This window comes from Coregonus clupeaformis, unplaced genomic scaffold, assembly GCF_020615455.1.
Source record: "Coregonus clupeaformis isolate EN_2021a unplaced genomic scaffold, ASM2061545v1 scaf0284, whole genome shotgun sequence".
NCBI lineage: Eukaryota > Metazoa > Chordata > Actinopteri > Salmoniformes > Salmonidae > Coregonus > Coregonus clupeaformis.
Genome location: NW_025533739.1, coordinates 122,888 through 137,314, shown reverse-complemented (window position 1 = coordinate 137,314; position 14,427 = coordinate 122,888). Strand labels below are relative to the sequence as shown.

The window sequence follows — 14,427 nt, the reverse complement described above, 5'->3', positions numbered from 1 at the left end:
TCCTTTAGTACACCCTTTAATATATCCTTTAGTACACCCTTTAGTACACCCTTTAATATATCCTTTAGTACACCCTTTAATATATCCTTTAGTACACCCTTTAGTACACCCTTTAATATATCCTTTAGTACACCCTTTAATATATCCTTTAGTACACCCTTTAGTACACCCTTTAGTACACCCTTTAATATATCCTTTAGTACACCCTTTAATATATCCTTTAGTACACCCTTTAGTACACCCTTTAGTACACCCTTTAGTACACCCTTTAGTACATCCCTTAGTACACCCACCCTTTAGTACACCCCTTAATATATCCTTTAGCATATCCTTTGTCATGGTCCTTGGAATCAGATAGGACGAACAACTGTCCAGTAACAGTGTATATGCTAATATAATACACATTGGTTTAACCGCCTCTCTATTCCCTATATAGTATATAGTCTAGTGCACTACTTTTGAAGTGCATGCACTATGTAGGGAATAGGGTGCCATTTGGGACGCGTTCACAGAGACGTTCTGCTGTAAAACGAAGGGTAAAACTCCCTCTTCCTCACCCTTTGCAGTTCCCATTTCTCCATCATGTGGTCGACCTCCCCTCCGAGGACGGAGATCTTTGAGTCATCCAGAAGCAGAATGCCATTCTTCACCTGGACCGTACCAAGGACCTTCACCTTGGTTCCTGGAGGGGTGTTCAGACTGAAAGCAACACAGGGGGTGAATTAGGGAGGCCAGAGGACAGCTCCATAGAGAACCAATGTTTAATTATGTGGCGAGCTCTAACTAAGCAGTTAAGGAAGCTTAAACCAATGCCAAAACAATCAAACAACCAGGAGATTGACTATAATAGGTTCATATGGAATATGTTGACTGTTGCATTTAATAACCATTGGCTACAACAATGGAATGGAAGCACAGATCACATGTTAACCTAATATTGACAGGGCAAAAACAAAACAGGAGATTGATAAACAATAGATGTCTTTATCTGTAACAACGGAATGAAAACACAACAGACGGACGGACCAAACAGGACACTGATATGAAAGCAGTCTGGCCCAGCTTTAATTAGAAGAGAAACAGAAATCATCATGATTCATTTCCCTCCTAAACTCTTCATCCAGCCGGCTATGCCTGTGGTGGCTCCAGTCCAACAGGGGCAGCCATGCCAAAAGGACTTAGCTTAGCTTACGTTACCCCCCCCCCAAACCTCTCCCCCTCTACCCTCGACCATTGCCCTACCCAGAACACTTTTCTAAATGACACGCTGTGTTGCAGTAAGGATGGTGCGACTATCGGGACTAGGGTGTTGGGTCCCAAATGGCACCTGTTTTTGCAACACAGCGTGTCATTTAGAAAAGTGGTCTGGATTGGGCAATGGCCTACGGTCAAAAAGTAGTGCACTATATAGGGAATATGAAGCCAATTTGGGACACACCCTAGGAATAATCCCATCCGCGGTGCAGGCCGTACTCATCTTAAATTAACAGCCCCAGTTCTGTGTACTGATCACCACCAGCTCTGAGCCCCCCAGCCCGTATCCCAAAATGGCACTCCATTCCCTATGTAGTGCACTACTTTTGACCAGGGCCAATAGGGAATAGGGTACCATTTGAGACTCAGCCCCCCCAGTCCTCTCATTAAAAAGCACAGGGACTTAAGAGGGATTTCCAGCTACTGATGCAGCGCCGCGCAGCAATTAGGGATTTCACTTCCAACCCAATGGCCCCCGTGTGTCCCAAATGGATCCCTGTCCCCCTATATAGTGCATCATATTTGACAAGAGCCCCCCCCCATAGGGCTAGTAGTAGTGCACTACATAGGGAATAGGGTGCCTTTTGGGACAGGTTTGAGCTAGCTGGGGCTGGAGCAGGGTCCTCTCAGGATACTGCCTCAGAATGACACTGTGGAACGGAGCTGCATGTCGTTACAAACTAACCCTTTCTTTTTCCTCCTATCCATCCTCTCATCCATCTCTTTCTGTTTCCTTTTCTCTCTCTCTCCCTCCCTCTCTCCTCCACTATCAGAGCTAGCTGATATCAACAGAACAGACACTAGTTAGTGTTGTCATTATAAAAGGGTTGTACTGTTCTCTCCTCATGGCTGACTAGGATGGATTCTGGGCAAGCTCTCACCTTGCGTCCCAAATGGCACCCTGTTCCCTTTATAGTGTAGTAGTTTTGACCAGGGCCCCATAGGGAATAGGGTACCATTTGGGACACGGCGCTCTCCTCTACTTTCCTCTCCGGCCACTCCACCTGTAGGGGCTGGCTGGTAGCCATGGCAGCCGTCGCCACGGCCGCTGCTTGGATGGAGTTGTAATTAAGGAAGGGGGATTGGTAGCAGATCAGCCGCTGACGAGTGGAAATTGCAGGGAGGAGAAGAAAGCGAGAGAGATGGAGACCGGGACGGAGGAGGGGGGGGGATGGGGGGGGCTGAGGAAGTTCAGAAAGTCACCCACATCTGCCTGTGCTTCCATTCCAAAAGCAAGACAAGTACTTTGGTTGAAAATTAGGATCTAGCTACGATACTGGCTGATTTGTAGAGAGGAGTGAAGCAGCATCAGTCTACAGTGAGGGAAATAAGTATTTGAGCCCTCTGCAAAACATGACTTAGTACTTGGTGGCAAAACCCTTGTTGGCAATCACAGAGGTCAGACGTTTCTTGTAGTTGGCCACCAGGTTTGCACACATCTCAGGAGGGATTTTGTTCCACTCCTCTTTGCAGATCTTCTCCAAGTCATTAAGGTTTCGAGCCTGACGTTTGGCAACTCGAACCTTCAGCTCCCTCCACAGATTTTCTATGGGATTAAGGTCTGGAGACTGGTTAGGCCACTCCAGGACCTTAATGTGCTTCTTCTTGAGCCACTCCTTTGTTGCCTTGGCCGTGTGTTTTGGGTCATTGTCATGCTGGAATACCCATCCACGACCCATTTCCAATGCCCTGGCTGAGGGAAGGAGGTTCTCACCCAAGATTTGACGGTACATGGCCCCGTCCATCGTCCCTTTGATGCGGTGAAGTTGTCCTGTCCCCTTAGCAGAAAAACACCCCCAAAGCATAATGTTTCCACCTCCATGTTTGACGGTGGGGATGGTGTTCTTGGGGTCATAGGCAGCATTCCTCCTCCTCCAAACACGGCGAGTTGAGTTGATGCCAAAGAGCTCCATTTTGGTCTCATCTGACCACAACACTTTCACCCAGTTCTCCTCTGAATCATTCAGTTGTTCATTGGCAAACTTCAGATGGGCCTGTATATGTGCTTTCTTGAGCAGGGGGACCTTGCAGGCGCTGCAGGATTTCAGTCCTTCACGGCATGGTGTGTTACCAATTGTTTTCTTGGTGACTATGGTCCCAGCTGCCTTGAGATCATTGACATGATCCTCCCGTGTAGTTCTGGGCTGATTCCTCACCGTTCTCATGATCATTGCAACTCCACGAGGTGAGATCTTGCATGGAGCCCCAGGCCGAGGGAGATTGACAGTTATTTTGTGTTTCTTCCATTTGCGAATATTCGCACCAACTATTGTCACCTTCTCACCAAGCTGCTTGGCGATGGTCTTGTAGCCCATTCCAGCCTTGTGTAGGTCTACAATCTTGTCCCTGACATCCTTGGAGAGCTCTTTGGTCTTGGCCATGGTGGAGAGTTTGGAATCTGATTGATTGATTGCTTCTGTGGACAGGTGTCTTTTATACAGGTAACAAACTGAGATTAGGAGCACTCCCTTTAAGAGTGTGCTCCTAATCTCAGCTCTTTACCTGTATAAAAGACACCTGGGAGCCAGAAAACTTTCTGATTGAGAGGGGGTGAAATACTTATTTCCCTCATTAAAATGCAAATCAATTTATAACATTTTTGACATGCATTTTTCTGGATTTTGTTGTTGTTATTCTGTCTCTCAGTGTTCAAATAAACCTACCATTAAAATTATAGACTGATCATGTCTTTGTCAGTGGGCAAACGTACAAAATCAGCAGGGGATCAAATACTTTTTTCCCTTCACTGTATATACAGTGAGCTCCATAATTCATTGGACAGTGACCATTATTTTGTTATTTTGGTTCTGTACTCTAGCACTTTGAGTTTGAAAGGATACAATGACAATGAGCATGAAGTGCAGACTGTCAGCTTTAATTTGAGGGTACTTTCATACATATCGGATGAACCGTTTAGAAATGACAGCACCTTTTGTACATGGTCCACCCATTTTAAGGTACTACAAGCATTTGTTAAATTGGCTTCACAGATGTGTGTCGTTAGGCAGGTGTATTAATTTGTGTCGTTAGTGAATGCAGGAGCGCTGTTGATGAATAGCATTGATTCTAGACTTTGCTATTGCCTTTTGGAGGTTGTTGTTGGGGTGTGACAACACGAGGAAGACAGCAGTGTCGATGCAAATGAAGTTGGCCGTCATAAGGCTCAGAAATGAAAATCAATCATTCAGGAACATTGCAAAAACCCTGGCCATGCCCAAGTCAACAGTTTTGTTCATCATTAACAAGAAAAAACAACAACCGGTGAACTCAATTATGTCCAAAAGACCCGGTAGACCGAGGAAGACCACTGACAACAGCCCAACAGATCAAAAACACTCTCCTGGATGCAGGTGTAGATGTGTCAAAGTCTACCATACGCAGAAGACTACACCAGCAGGACTACAGAGGGTACACTACAAGATGCAAACCACTGATACGCCAGAAGAACAGAGAGGCAAGATTTGCTAAAAAGCACCTAAAAGAGCCCCAAGAGTTCTGGAAAAAAGTATTGTGGACAGATGAGACAAAGATTAACATGTACCAGAGTGATGGAAAGACAAAAGTGTGGAGAAAAAAAAGAAATGCCCATGATCCAAAGCATACCACCTCATCCATGAAACATGGTGGAGGGGGTGTTATGGCTTGGGCCTGTATGGCTGCCAGTGGAACAGACTCACTTGTCTTCATCGATGATGTGACTGCAGACAGAAGTAGAACAATGAATTCTGAAGTCTACAGAAATATTTTATCTGCTCAGATAAAACCAAATGCCTCCAAACTCATTGGACGGCACTTCATCATGCAACAAGACAATGACCCTAAACATACTGCTAGAGCAACAAAGGGGTTTTTGATGGCCAAAAAGTGGAAAATCCTTGACTGGCCGAGTCAATCACCAGATCTGAATCCAATTGAACATGCATTTTACATGCTGAAGAGGAGACTTAAGGCAATAAGTCCCCGAAACAAGCAGGAACTGAAGATGGCTGCAGGACAGGCCTGGCAGAGCATCACCAGGGAAGATACCCAGCGTCTGGTGATGGCGATGCATCGCAGACTTCAAGCAGTCATTGCATGCAAAGGATATGCGACCAAATATTAACAATGATTACTTTATTCTACATTATGTTATACTGTCCAATGTTTTTTGATGCCCGAAAATGGGGGGGACTATGTACAAAAGCTTCTATAATTCGTAAACGGTTCATCCGATATGTATGAAAATACCCTCAAATTAAAGCTGACAGTCTGCACTTCACCCTCATTGTCATTGTATCCTTTCAAACTCAAAGTGCTAGAGTACAGAACCAAAATAACAAAATAATGGTCACTGTCCAGTGAATTATGGAGCTCACTGTATGTAGTGAATCCCTGGTATGCTGGAATGCAGGAGTTTTCTGCAGCCCAGAAAAGCAAATGATTTACTGGGTTCTGTGCCTTTGGAGAAGAAGCAGATAGCCTTTGATGCTAACTTGTTCTGTGCCTTTGGAGAAGAAGCGGATAGCCTTTGATGCTAACTTGTTCTGTGCCTTTGGAGAAGAAGCGGATAGCCTTTGATGCTAACTTGTTCTGTGCCTTTGGAGAAGAAGCGGATAGCCTTTGATGCTAACTTGTTCTGTGCCTTTGGAGAAGAAGCGGATAGCCTTTGATGCTAACTTGTTCTGTGCCTTTGGAGAAGAAGCGGATAGCCTTTGATGCTAACTTGTTCTGTGCCTTTGGAGAAGAAGCGGATAGCCTTTGATGCTAACTTGTTCTGTGCCTTTGGAGGAGAAGCGGATAGCCTTTGATGCTAACTTGTTCTGTGCCTTTGGAGGAGAAGCGGATAGCCTTTGATGCTAACTTGTTCTGTGCCTTTGGAGAAGAAGCGGATAGCCTTTGATGCTAACTTGTTCTGTGCCTTTGGAGAAGAAGCGGATAGCCTTTGATGCTAACTTGTTCTGTGCCTTTGGAGAAGAAGCGGATAGCCTTTGATGCTAACTTGTTCTGTGCCTTTGGAGAAGAAGCGGATAGCCTTTGATGCTAACTTGTTCTGTGCCTTTGGAGAAGAAGACGGATAGCCTTTGATGCTAACTTGTTCTGTGCCTTTGGAGAAGAAGCGGATAGCCTTTGATGCTAACTTGTTCTGTGCCTTTGGAGAAGAAGCGGATAGCCTTTGATGCTAACTTGTTCTGTGCCTTTGGAGAAGAAGCGGATAGCCTTTGATGCTAACTTGTTCTGTGCCTTTGGAGAAGAAGCGGATAGCCTTTGATGCTAACTTGTTCTGTGCCTTTGGAGAAGAAGCGGATAGCCTTTGATGCTAACTTGTTCTGTGCCTTTGGAGAAGAAGCGGATAGCCTTTGATGCTAACTTGTTCTGTGCCTTTGGAGAAGAAGCGGATAGCCTTTGATGCTAACTTGTTCTGTGCCTTTGGAGAAGAAGCGGATAGCCTTTGATGCTAACTTGTTCTGTGCCTTTGGAGAAGAAGCGGATAGCCTTTGATGCTAACTTGTTCTGTGCCTTTGGAGAAGAAGCGGATAGCCTTTGATGCTAACTTGTTCTGTGCCTTTGGAGAAGAAGCGGATAGCCTTTGATGCTAACTTGTTCTGTGCCTTTGGAGAAGAAGCGGATAGCCTTTGATGCTAACTTGTTCTGTGCCTTTGGAGGAGAAGCGGATAGCCTTTGATGCTAACTTGTTCTGTGCCTTTGGAGAAGAAGCGGATAGCCTTTGATGCTAACTTGTTCTGTGCCTTTGGAGAAGAAGCGGATAGCCTTTGATGCTAACTTGTTCTGTGCCTTTGGAGAAGAAGCGGATAGCCTTTGATGCTAACTTGTTCTGTGCCTTTGGAGAAGAAGCGGATAGCCTTTGATGCTAACTTGTTCTGTGCCTTTGGAGAAGAAGCGGATAGCCTTTGATGCTAACTTGTTCTGTGCCTTTGGAGAAGAAGCGGATAGCCTTTGATGCTAACTTGTTCTGTGCCTTTGGAGAAGAAGCGGATAGCCTTTGATGCTAACTTGTTCTGTGCCTTTGGAGAAGAAGCGGATAGCCTTTGATGCTAACTTGTTCTGTGCCTTTGGAGAAGAAGCGGATAGCCTTTGATGCTAACTTGTTCTGTGCCTTTGGAGAAGAAGCGGATAGCCTTTGATGCTAACTATCAAGTATCTCAGAGTAGTAGTGCTGATCTGGGATCAGTTCACCCCTGTCCATTTACTCTTATTCATGGTGATTTAAAACGACAAAACTGATCTTAAAAATCAGCACACCCCTACTCGAAGCAGCTTGATACAAATTACCTCTGAGCTTAGCCTGGTGTTTAAAGTATGTGATCTCTATAAACTGATCTTTGTTTGAACTAGCTGTTCTCTGCCTGATCAATCAAAATCAGATTTATTTTAGAATGCACTTTTTTACATTAACAGTTGTCAAAGTAATTTATAGTAACCTGGCCTAGACCCTAAAAAGCCTGTTCTCAACCTGATCTTATAGCTGTTTGTACAAGTAGTTCATCGAGATCCTATAATTCATTGTTCTATGTAATTCTGGGCACAAGTTTTTCCTCAACCTGATCTGGGAGAGGTGTTTCAACTAGTAGTGGTTCTCTATCTGATCTGGGAGAGGTGTTTCAACTAGTAGTGGTTCTCTACCTGATCTGGGAGAGGTGTTTCAACTAGTGGTGGTTCTCTACCTGATCTGGGAGAGGTGTTTCAACTAGTAGTGGTTCTCTACCTGATCTGGGAGAGGTGTTTCAACTAGTAGTGGTTATCTACCTGATCTGGGAGAGGTGTTTCAACTAGTAGTGGTTCTCTATCTGATCTGGGAGAGGTTTTTCAACTAGTAGTGGTTCTCTACCTGATCTGGGAGAGGTGTTTCAACTAGTAGTGGTTCTCTACCTGATCTGGGAGAGGTGTTTCAACTAGTAGTGGTTCTCTACCTGATCTGGGAGAGGTGTTTCAACTAGTAGTGGTTCTCTACCTGATCTGGGAGAGGTGTTTCAACTAGTAGTGGTTCTCTACCTGATCTGGGAGAGGTGTTTCAACTAGTGGTGGTTCTCTACCTGATCTGGGAGAGGTGTTTCAACTAGTAGTGGTTCTCTACCTGATCTGGGAGAGGTGTTTCAACTAGTAGTGGTTCTCTACCTGATCTGGGAGAGGTGTTTCAACTAGTAGTGGTTCTCTACCTGATCTGGGAGAGGTGTTTCAACTAGTAGTGGTTCTCTACCTGATCTGGGAGAGGTGTTTCAACTAGTAGTGGTTCTCTACCTGATCTGGGAGAGGTGTTTCAACTAGTAGTGGTTCTCTACCTGATCTGGGAGAGGTGTTTCAACTAGTAGTGGTTCTCTACCTGATCTGGGAGAGGTGTTTCAACTAGTAGTGGTTCTCTACCTGATCTGGGAGAGGTGTTTCAACTAGTAGTGGTTCTCTACCTGATCTGGGAGAGGTGTTTCAACTAGTAGTGGTTCTCTACCTGATCTGGGAGAGGTGTTTCAACTAGTAGTGGTTCTCTACCTGATCTGGGAGAGGTGTTTCAACTAGTAGTGGTTCTCTACCTGATCTGGGAGAGGTGTTTGAACTCGAGGCCCACAGCGTTGGTGTGTCCGTCTGTCATCTGCAGCCGCAGCATCCTGGGGGCTCCCTGAGACTCCTCATGGTCCTTGGGGGCCGACACGTTCCTCACCTTCTGCACCTGCAGCACACACGGACCCTCCACCTGGGGGAGACGGGGACGGGGGACAGGGGGACGGGGGACGGGTAGGGGGACGGGTAGGGGGACGGGTAGGGGGACGGGGGACGGGGACGGGTAGGGGGAGAGAAATACAGTGGTGGTGTTAATTAAGGCACACCGTAGAGAGTGAGATGGGGGCCGTATTCATTAGGAACCAAACTGATAAAAGACAGACAAAGCGAGAGGGACCTGGACTTGACCAATAAGAAATGTTTCTTTTAGTTTTCCGTTGCAAAACATTTTTGCTACGGTGTGTCCTAATGCCAGGGTTTGTTGAAGTAAAGACATCAGCCTTGTAACCACTAACTGGTTACATCAGCTTCAATAACTGCTCCTCTGGGATTCATAACGTTTATTGAACTGAGCTACCCTCGCAGTCTCGCTCAAATTGACCTCACTGCTTTTAAGTACCTGACCTTCCTTAACACTTTTAAGTACATAAACCTTCCTTAATGTGTTTATTTACCTGATCTTCCTTACTGCTTTTAAATACCTGACCTTCCTTAACACTCATGTACCTGACCTTCCTTAATGCTTATGTGCCTGACCTTCCTTAACGTGTATGTACCTGACCTTCCTAACCACTTATGTAACTGACCTTCCTTACCACTTATGTACCTGACCTTCCTTAATGTTATGTACCTGACCTTCCTTAATGTTATGTACCTGACCTTCCTTAATGTTATGTACCTGACCTTCCTTAATGTTTATGTACCCGACCTTCCTTAATGTTATGTACCTGACCTTCCTTTACGTTTATGTACCTGACCTTCCTTAATGCTTATGTAAACAGTGTGTTTGTTCTTCAGTTCCATGCTGTAAACAGAGCAGTGGCATCTAAGCTACAGGGCCATAAAGAAATACAACTACTCAGATGTTGCGTCTTTTCCCAGCTCTGGTTCTAGTTCACTCCTTTGCATCCAACAGCGGTTTACACCTTCCAATTAAAATAGTTTACCTCAGCTCCAAATTCAACCAACTCTTTGGAAATGCAGTACATATTAATTGCAGTCTAGTGATTGCCTACTCTGGGAAAAGAGCCAAAAAAATAACTCAATGCAGACACACTGAGAAATTCTGAATTACCAGTATTGATGGCTCTTTCCCTGTTAGAGATATGCAGAGAGTGGGAGTTGTACTTACCTGAAAGGAGTGCAATATCTTATTCTGAGCTTTAGGAGGACTGTGGGTTATTTGCTCACATACAAATTAATTAATTATCTCCCTCGTCATCATCTGTGGCATTTTCTCAGTTGAACTCAGTGCAACTCCCCATGGCTGAAGGAAGGAATTAAGGCATTTTAAAGCTGGTGTGACAGAGACATCTAGTGGCCTTTGGAAGTAGTGCATTTCTGTATTTCTCAAACGTGCACAAGACAGCGTAACCACCATGGTATCAAACCCGGGTCATGTGCATGTTTTCAAGGCTGCGATAGAGCTAAAGCCTAGGAATTAGCTTTCTAAGTTGACGTGTCTTCAGCATGGTTACTCACCATAGGAGTGTAGCTTGACTAACCTCATCCGCTGACTAATGCACTGAGTCATTATGATAAGGTGTGACAGTTTTTCTGACCCTTTCTTGTACACATATCTGCGCCAGTACACACATCGCCTCACCTTCTCCACCCGGCCACTGTTGACGTCCGCAGGGAGAAACTTCCTGCCAATAGTCCTCAAGTCACTCTGCAGAGGCAGTCACAGAGACAGGGGATTAACAAAAGGGGAATAATACTTGCCCAACCAACATATTAGGCTGACTGAATGAGACACCAGTAAACCTCTATAAACATAATTCAAAGCAGTGTAGAGAAACCTGTTTTGAAGACACTGGCATTCTGACTCTCCACACGTCTCCCAAAGTGTGCATGTGCACACTCCCAGTCATGGACTTCAAAAAGTATTGGATTGGTGTTAAGTCTGATTAAATCAGGCTGTAATATACAATTAATTGGAATAGACAGCCAGACGTGTGTGCAAAATCATGTAAATGTTCCTTACAAGCCAGAATGTTTAATACAATTACATTTAAACTTACTCTCCCGGTTTCTCATTCGGCTGCTCGAAATCTGAGACAAAATATCCACAGGAAGGTATTGTTTACCTGACATTGTAGAGAGCCGGTAGGTATGTGGTTCAGTACTGAGGTAAAGTAAGTTTTACATTGGATATTTGGATTTCAATCTTCAAAAAATATTAAGAATATACCATTTTCATTGCCATGGCATGCTTGGTTCAATAGCTATTGACAGAATATACCATTTTCATTGTCATGGCATGCTTGGTTCAATAGCTATTGACGAGAGATCCTGGGGTTTGAGCACTCTAAAAAGTCAGTTAAACAATACTTCCTGTGGATATTTTGTCTCAAATTTCGAGCAGTAGAAGGACAAACCGCACAAACAACTGGTAGAGTAAGCTTACATGTAATTTTAATCAACATTCTGGCTTGTAAGGAACATTTACTCGATTGTGCACAAATGTCTCAGGCTGTATATACCAATTAAAAGTGTGTATTTCAGACTAGATCGTCGTAAGCATTGGCTGGAGGGACGGGGAGTGTGTGAGTACACACTAGGGTGGAGAATGGGAATGCAGCCATATTAGGCTGACTTTGATTTACTGACATACCGGCAAAACATTCAACAAGCAATATTAAAAGCAATGTAGAGGGATCTGTTTTGTGAGCTTGTAGAGAACCCGGCCTTACACAAACCTGTTCTGTAAGCCGATTTGATTTTTGAAAATGAGATTGACTGTAAGCACTGACAAACATTCCTCTTCTCTACTCAAACCCCCCAGGGCCAGTTAATGTACATCTACACTGGTGAAGAGAAAACGGGTTTCTGTATACTAGAAGAGTGATGTGAGAAATACTTGCTACTTACATTAAGTGCAATGCGAATAATGTAATTAGCTGAGGGTTTCTCAGAAGTGGCTTTCAACTCCTCTATTCCTTCATCTGTAAGGTACCTGTGTAGGAGGTAAACCAAAAGAAAGGGCTCACATTCCATGGCATAACCAATGTACTGTAGTTAAACAAAAAAACACTCTAGCTAGCTACGGTGAACAAACACATCGACATTCAGAAGCTAGCCAGCCAGCTCGCTAAGATCTCATATGACTTGAGTGTACTTAACTAGCTAACAACTGACTAGCAGATCAACTTTGAAGAGATATTAACAGCTAGCTAGCTACAGTCATGTAGAGCTAGCTAGCTACACCGGTGGTCAGAGTTGTTTACTTAGGTAGCAAGCTAGGTAGCTACTTAGCTAGCTAGCTTCAAATGAGCAAAAACTGTCCTGTAGTTAGCATATCAAAGCTATTCATGCTAAGCTAATTGACAGCAATTTGCGAGATAAATGACAAACTTCGCAACATCAACTGCCAAAAGAATCATAATTAGCTACTAACATTAGCTAGCTACTGTTACCAGTTTGTACTCCAGCTATGTAATAACATAGCTAGTTACACACATCTGGCGTACAAACCTTTTAGCTACATTATTACAGCCATCATAGTATGTGTGATCCTAAATCTAACATTAAGCGTTAATTTAGTTAACATTAACTAGCTAGCTAGCTAGGTTACCGTTAATCCACAAATTGAAAAGCCAAAGCTATGCTAGCTAGCAAAGTGAACGTGTAATTTAGCTAGCTAGCTACAACGTTAGCCCAAAGCTACCCACCAGCCTTCTTTGGAGAGGGCTAAATTGAGTTCAGACATTTTTCTTTAAAAATGGAGTATCAAATGCAAATATAGTCGATGAACTATTTAATATGTGGATTATCCATTGTTTTATCTTTAATAACTCATCCGATAATCAATGAGTTTAGCCGGATATTTTAGCGTTTGCCGACTTAAAACAAATGACCTCGCGTTGGGCGAGACGTCACAGGTCAAAGATGAATCTGGTCCTTGGCGGCAAAGAGGGACGGAACCGAAACAGCAGCCCCAGTGGCAAAGAAAATCACTACATGTACGGTGTTGTATAATAATAATAATATAATATGCCATTTAGCAGGCGCTTTTATCCAAAACGACTTACAGTCGTGTGTGCATTCAGTTTTTACGTATGGGTGGTCCCGGGGATCGAACCCACTACCCCTGTCGTTACAGGCGCCGTGCTCTACCAATTGAGCTACAGAGGACCACAATCCAATGATCAAATACACTCCTTCAAATTGAATAATATTAGTTTCAACGTTTCAATTTCAAAATTGTCTGATCCACTCGTAAAATGTAAAAAATAGAAACCGTGTTTCAATTTGAGACAAGCATTTCGCTACACCCGCTATAACATCTGCTAAACACGGGTATTTGACAAATAACATTTGATTTGATTTCAAAATGTTCTACCCTGTAAAATTTAGATTTTGATATCGTTTTTCAAATATTCTAGTTTACCTTGTGTCATTTCAAAAATGTAAGTTGAGATATTGGTGCTGTTAGGAAAACTGGGTGAATACTTGGTTCAAGTGGACGCTACTGTTACAGCGCGCAGGGAGAGACTCTGCTCATCCAAAGTGGCAGCCTAAATGAATGGGGTCCTTTGGAGGAGAAATTCCTCTCGCGCACGCACCGTGGTGTAAAGTACTTAAGTAAAAATACTTGAAAGTACTACTTAAGTCGTTTTTTTGGGGTATCTGTACTTTACTTTACTATTTATATTTTTGACAACTTCTACTTTTTACTTCACTACATTCCTAAAGAAAATATTGTACTTTTTACTCCATACATTGTCCCTGATAACCCAAAGTACTCGTTATATTTTGAATGCTTAGCAGGACAGGAAAATTGTGAAATTCACGCACTTATCAAGAGAACACGTGGTCATCCCTACTGACTATGATCTGGCGGACTCACTAAACACAAATGCATCTTTTGTAAATAATGTCTGAGTGTTGGAGTGTGCCCCTGGCTATCCGTACATTTTAAAAACAAGAAAATGGTGCTGTCTGCTTTGCTTAATATAAGGAATTTGAAATTATTTATACTTTTATGACTGTAAGTCGCTTTGGATAAAAGCGTCTGCTAAATGGCATATTATATTATTATTATATTTTACTTCTACTTTTGATACTTAAGTATATTTTAGTAATTACATTTACTTTTGATACTTATGTATATTTAAAACCAAATACTTTCAGACTTTTACTCAAGTAGTATTTTACTGGGTGACTTTCAGTTTTACTTGAGTAACTTTCTATTAAGGTATCTATAATTGGGTACAATTGGGTACTTTTTCCACCACTGCGCACACACACGCACACGCACGCACACGCACACGCACACACACAGTTTCCCCCTTGCTACTGCAGACCAGGCATACACTCTTATAACGGTTATGAGCACAACCAAATGAAGAAACTCTCTTGGCACTGTCACCGACTGGTTTTAACGTCTAGGGTCACTGACTGCGAAGAGACCTGGGGTTGAGTCCCTGTCAGTCTGCCCCCAGCATTAGCTACAACGTT

The 14,427-nt window shown here is 43.5% G+C and overlaps 1 protein-coding gene across 6 annotated transcripts in view; it reads right to left on the bottom strand.

The window, feature by feature from the left end:
• tdrd3 (tudor domain containing 3) overlaps positions 1–12,849 on the bottom strand; it is a 34,422-nt gene extending 21,573 nt beyond the window's left edge. For all 6 annotated transcript variants that reach the window (XM_045214610.1, XM_045214606.1, XM_045214609.1 and 3 more), the window contains exons 1-5: positions 12,639–12,849; positions 11,839–11,923; positions 10,571–10,636; positions 8,778–8,938; positions 558–699 (exon numbers count right to left, since the gene is read on the bottom strand). In XM_045214610.1, the coding sequence (XP_045070545.1) occupies positions 558–699; positions 8,778–8,938; positions 10,571–10,636; positions 11,839–11,923; positions 12,639–12,676 (492 nt within the window). In that variant the 5' untranslated portion in view covers positions 12,677–12,849. The remainder of the gene's footprint in view (positions 1–557; positions 700–8,777; positions 8,939–10,570; positions 10,637–11,838; positions 11,924–12,638) is intronic.
• Positions 12,850–14,427: the final 1,578 nt, after the last annotated feature.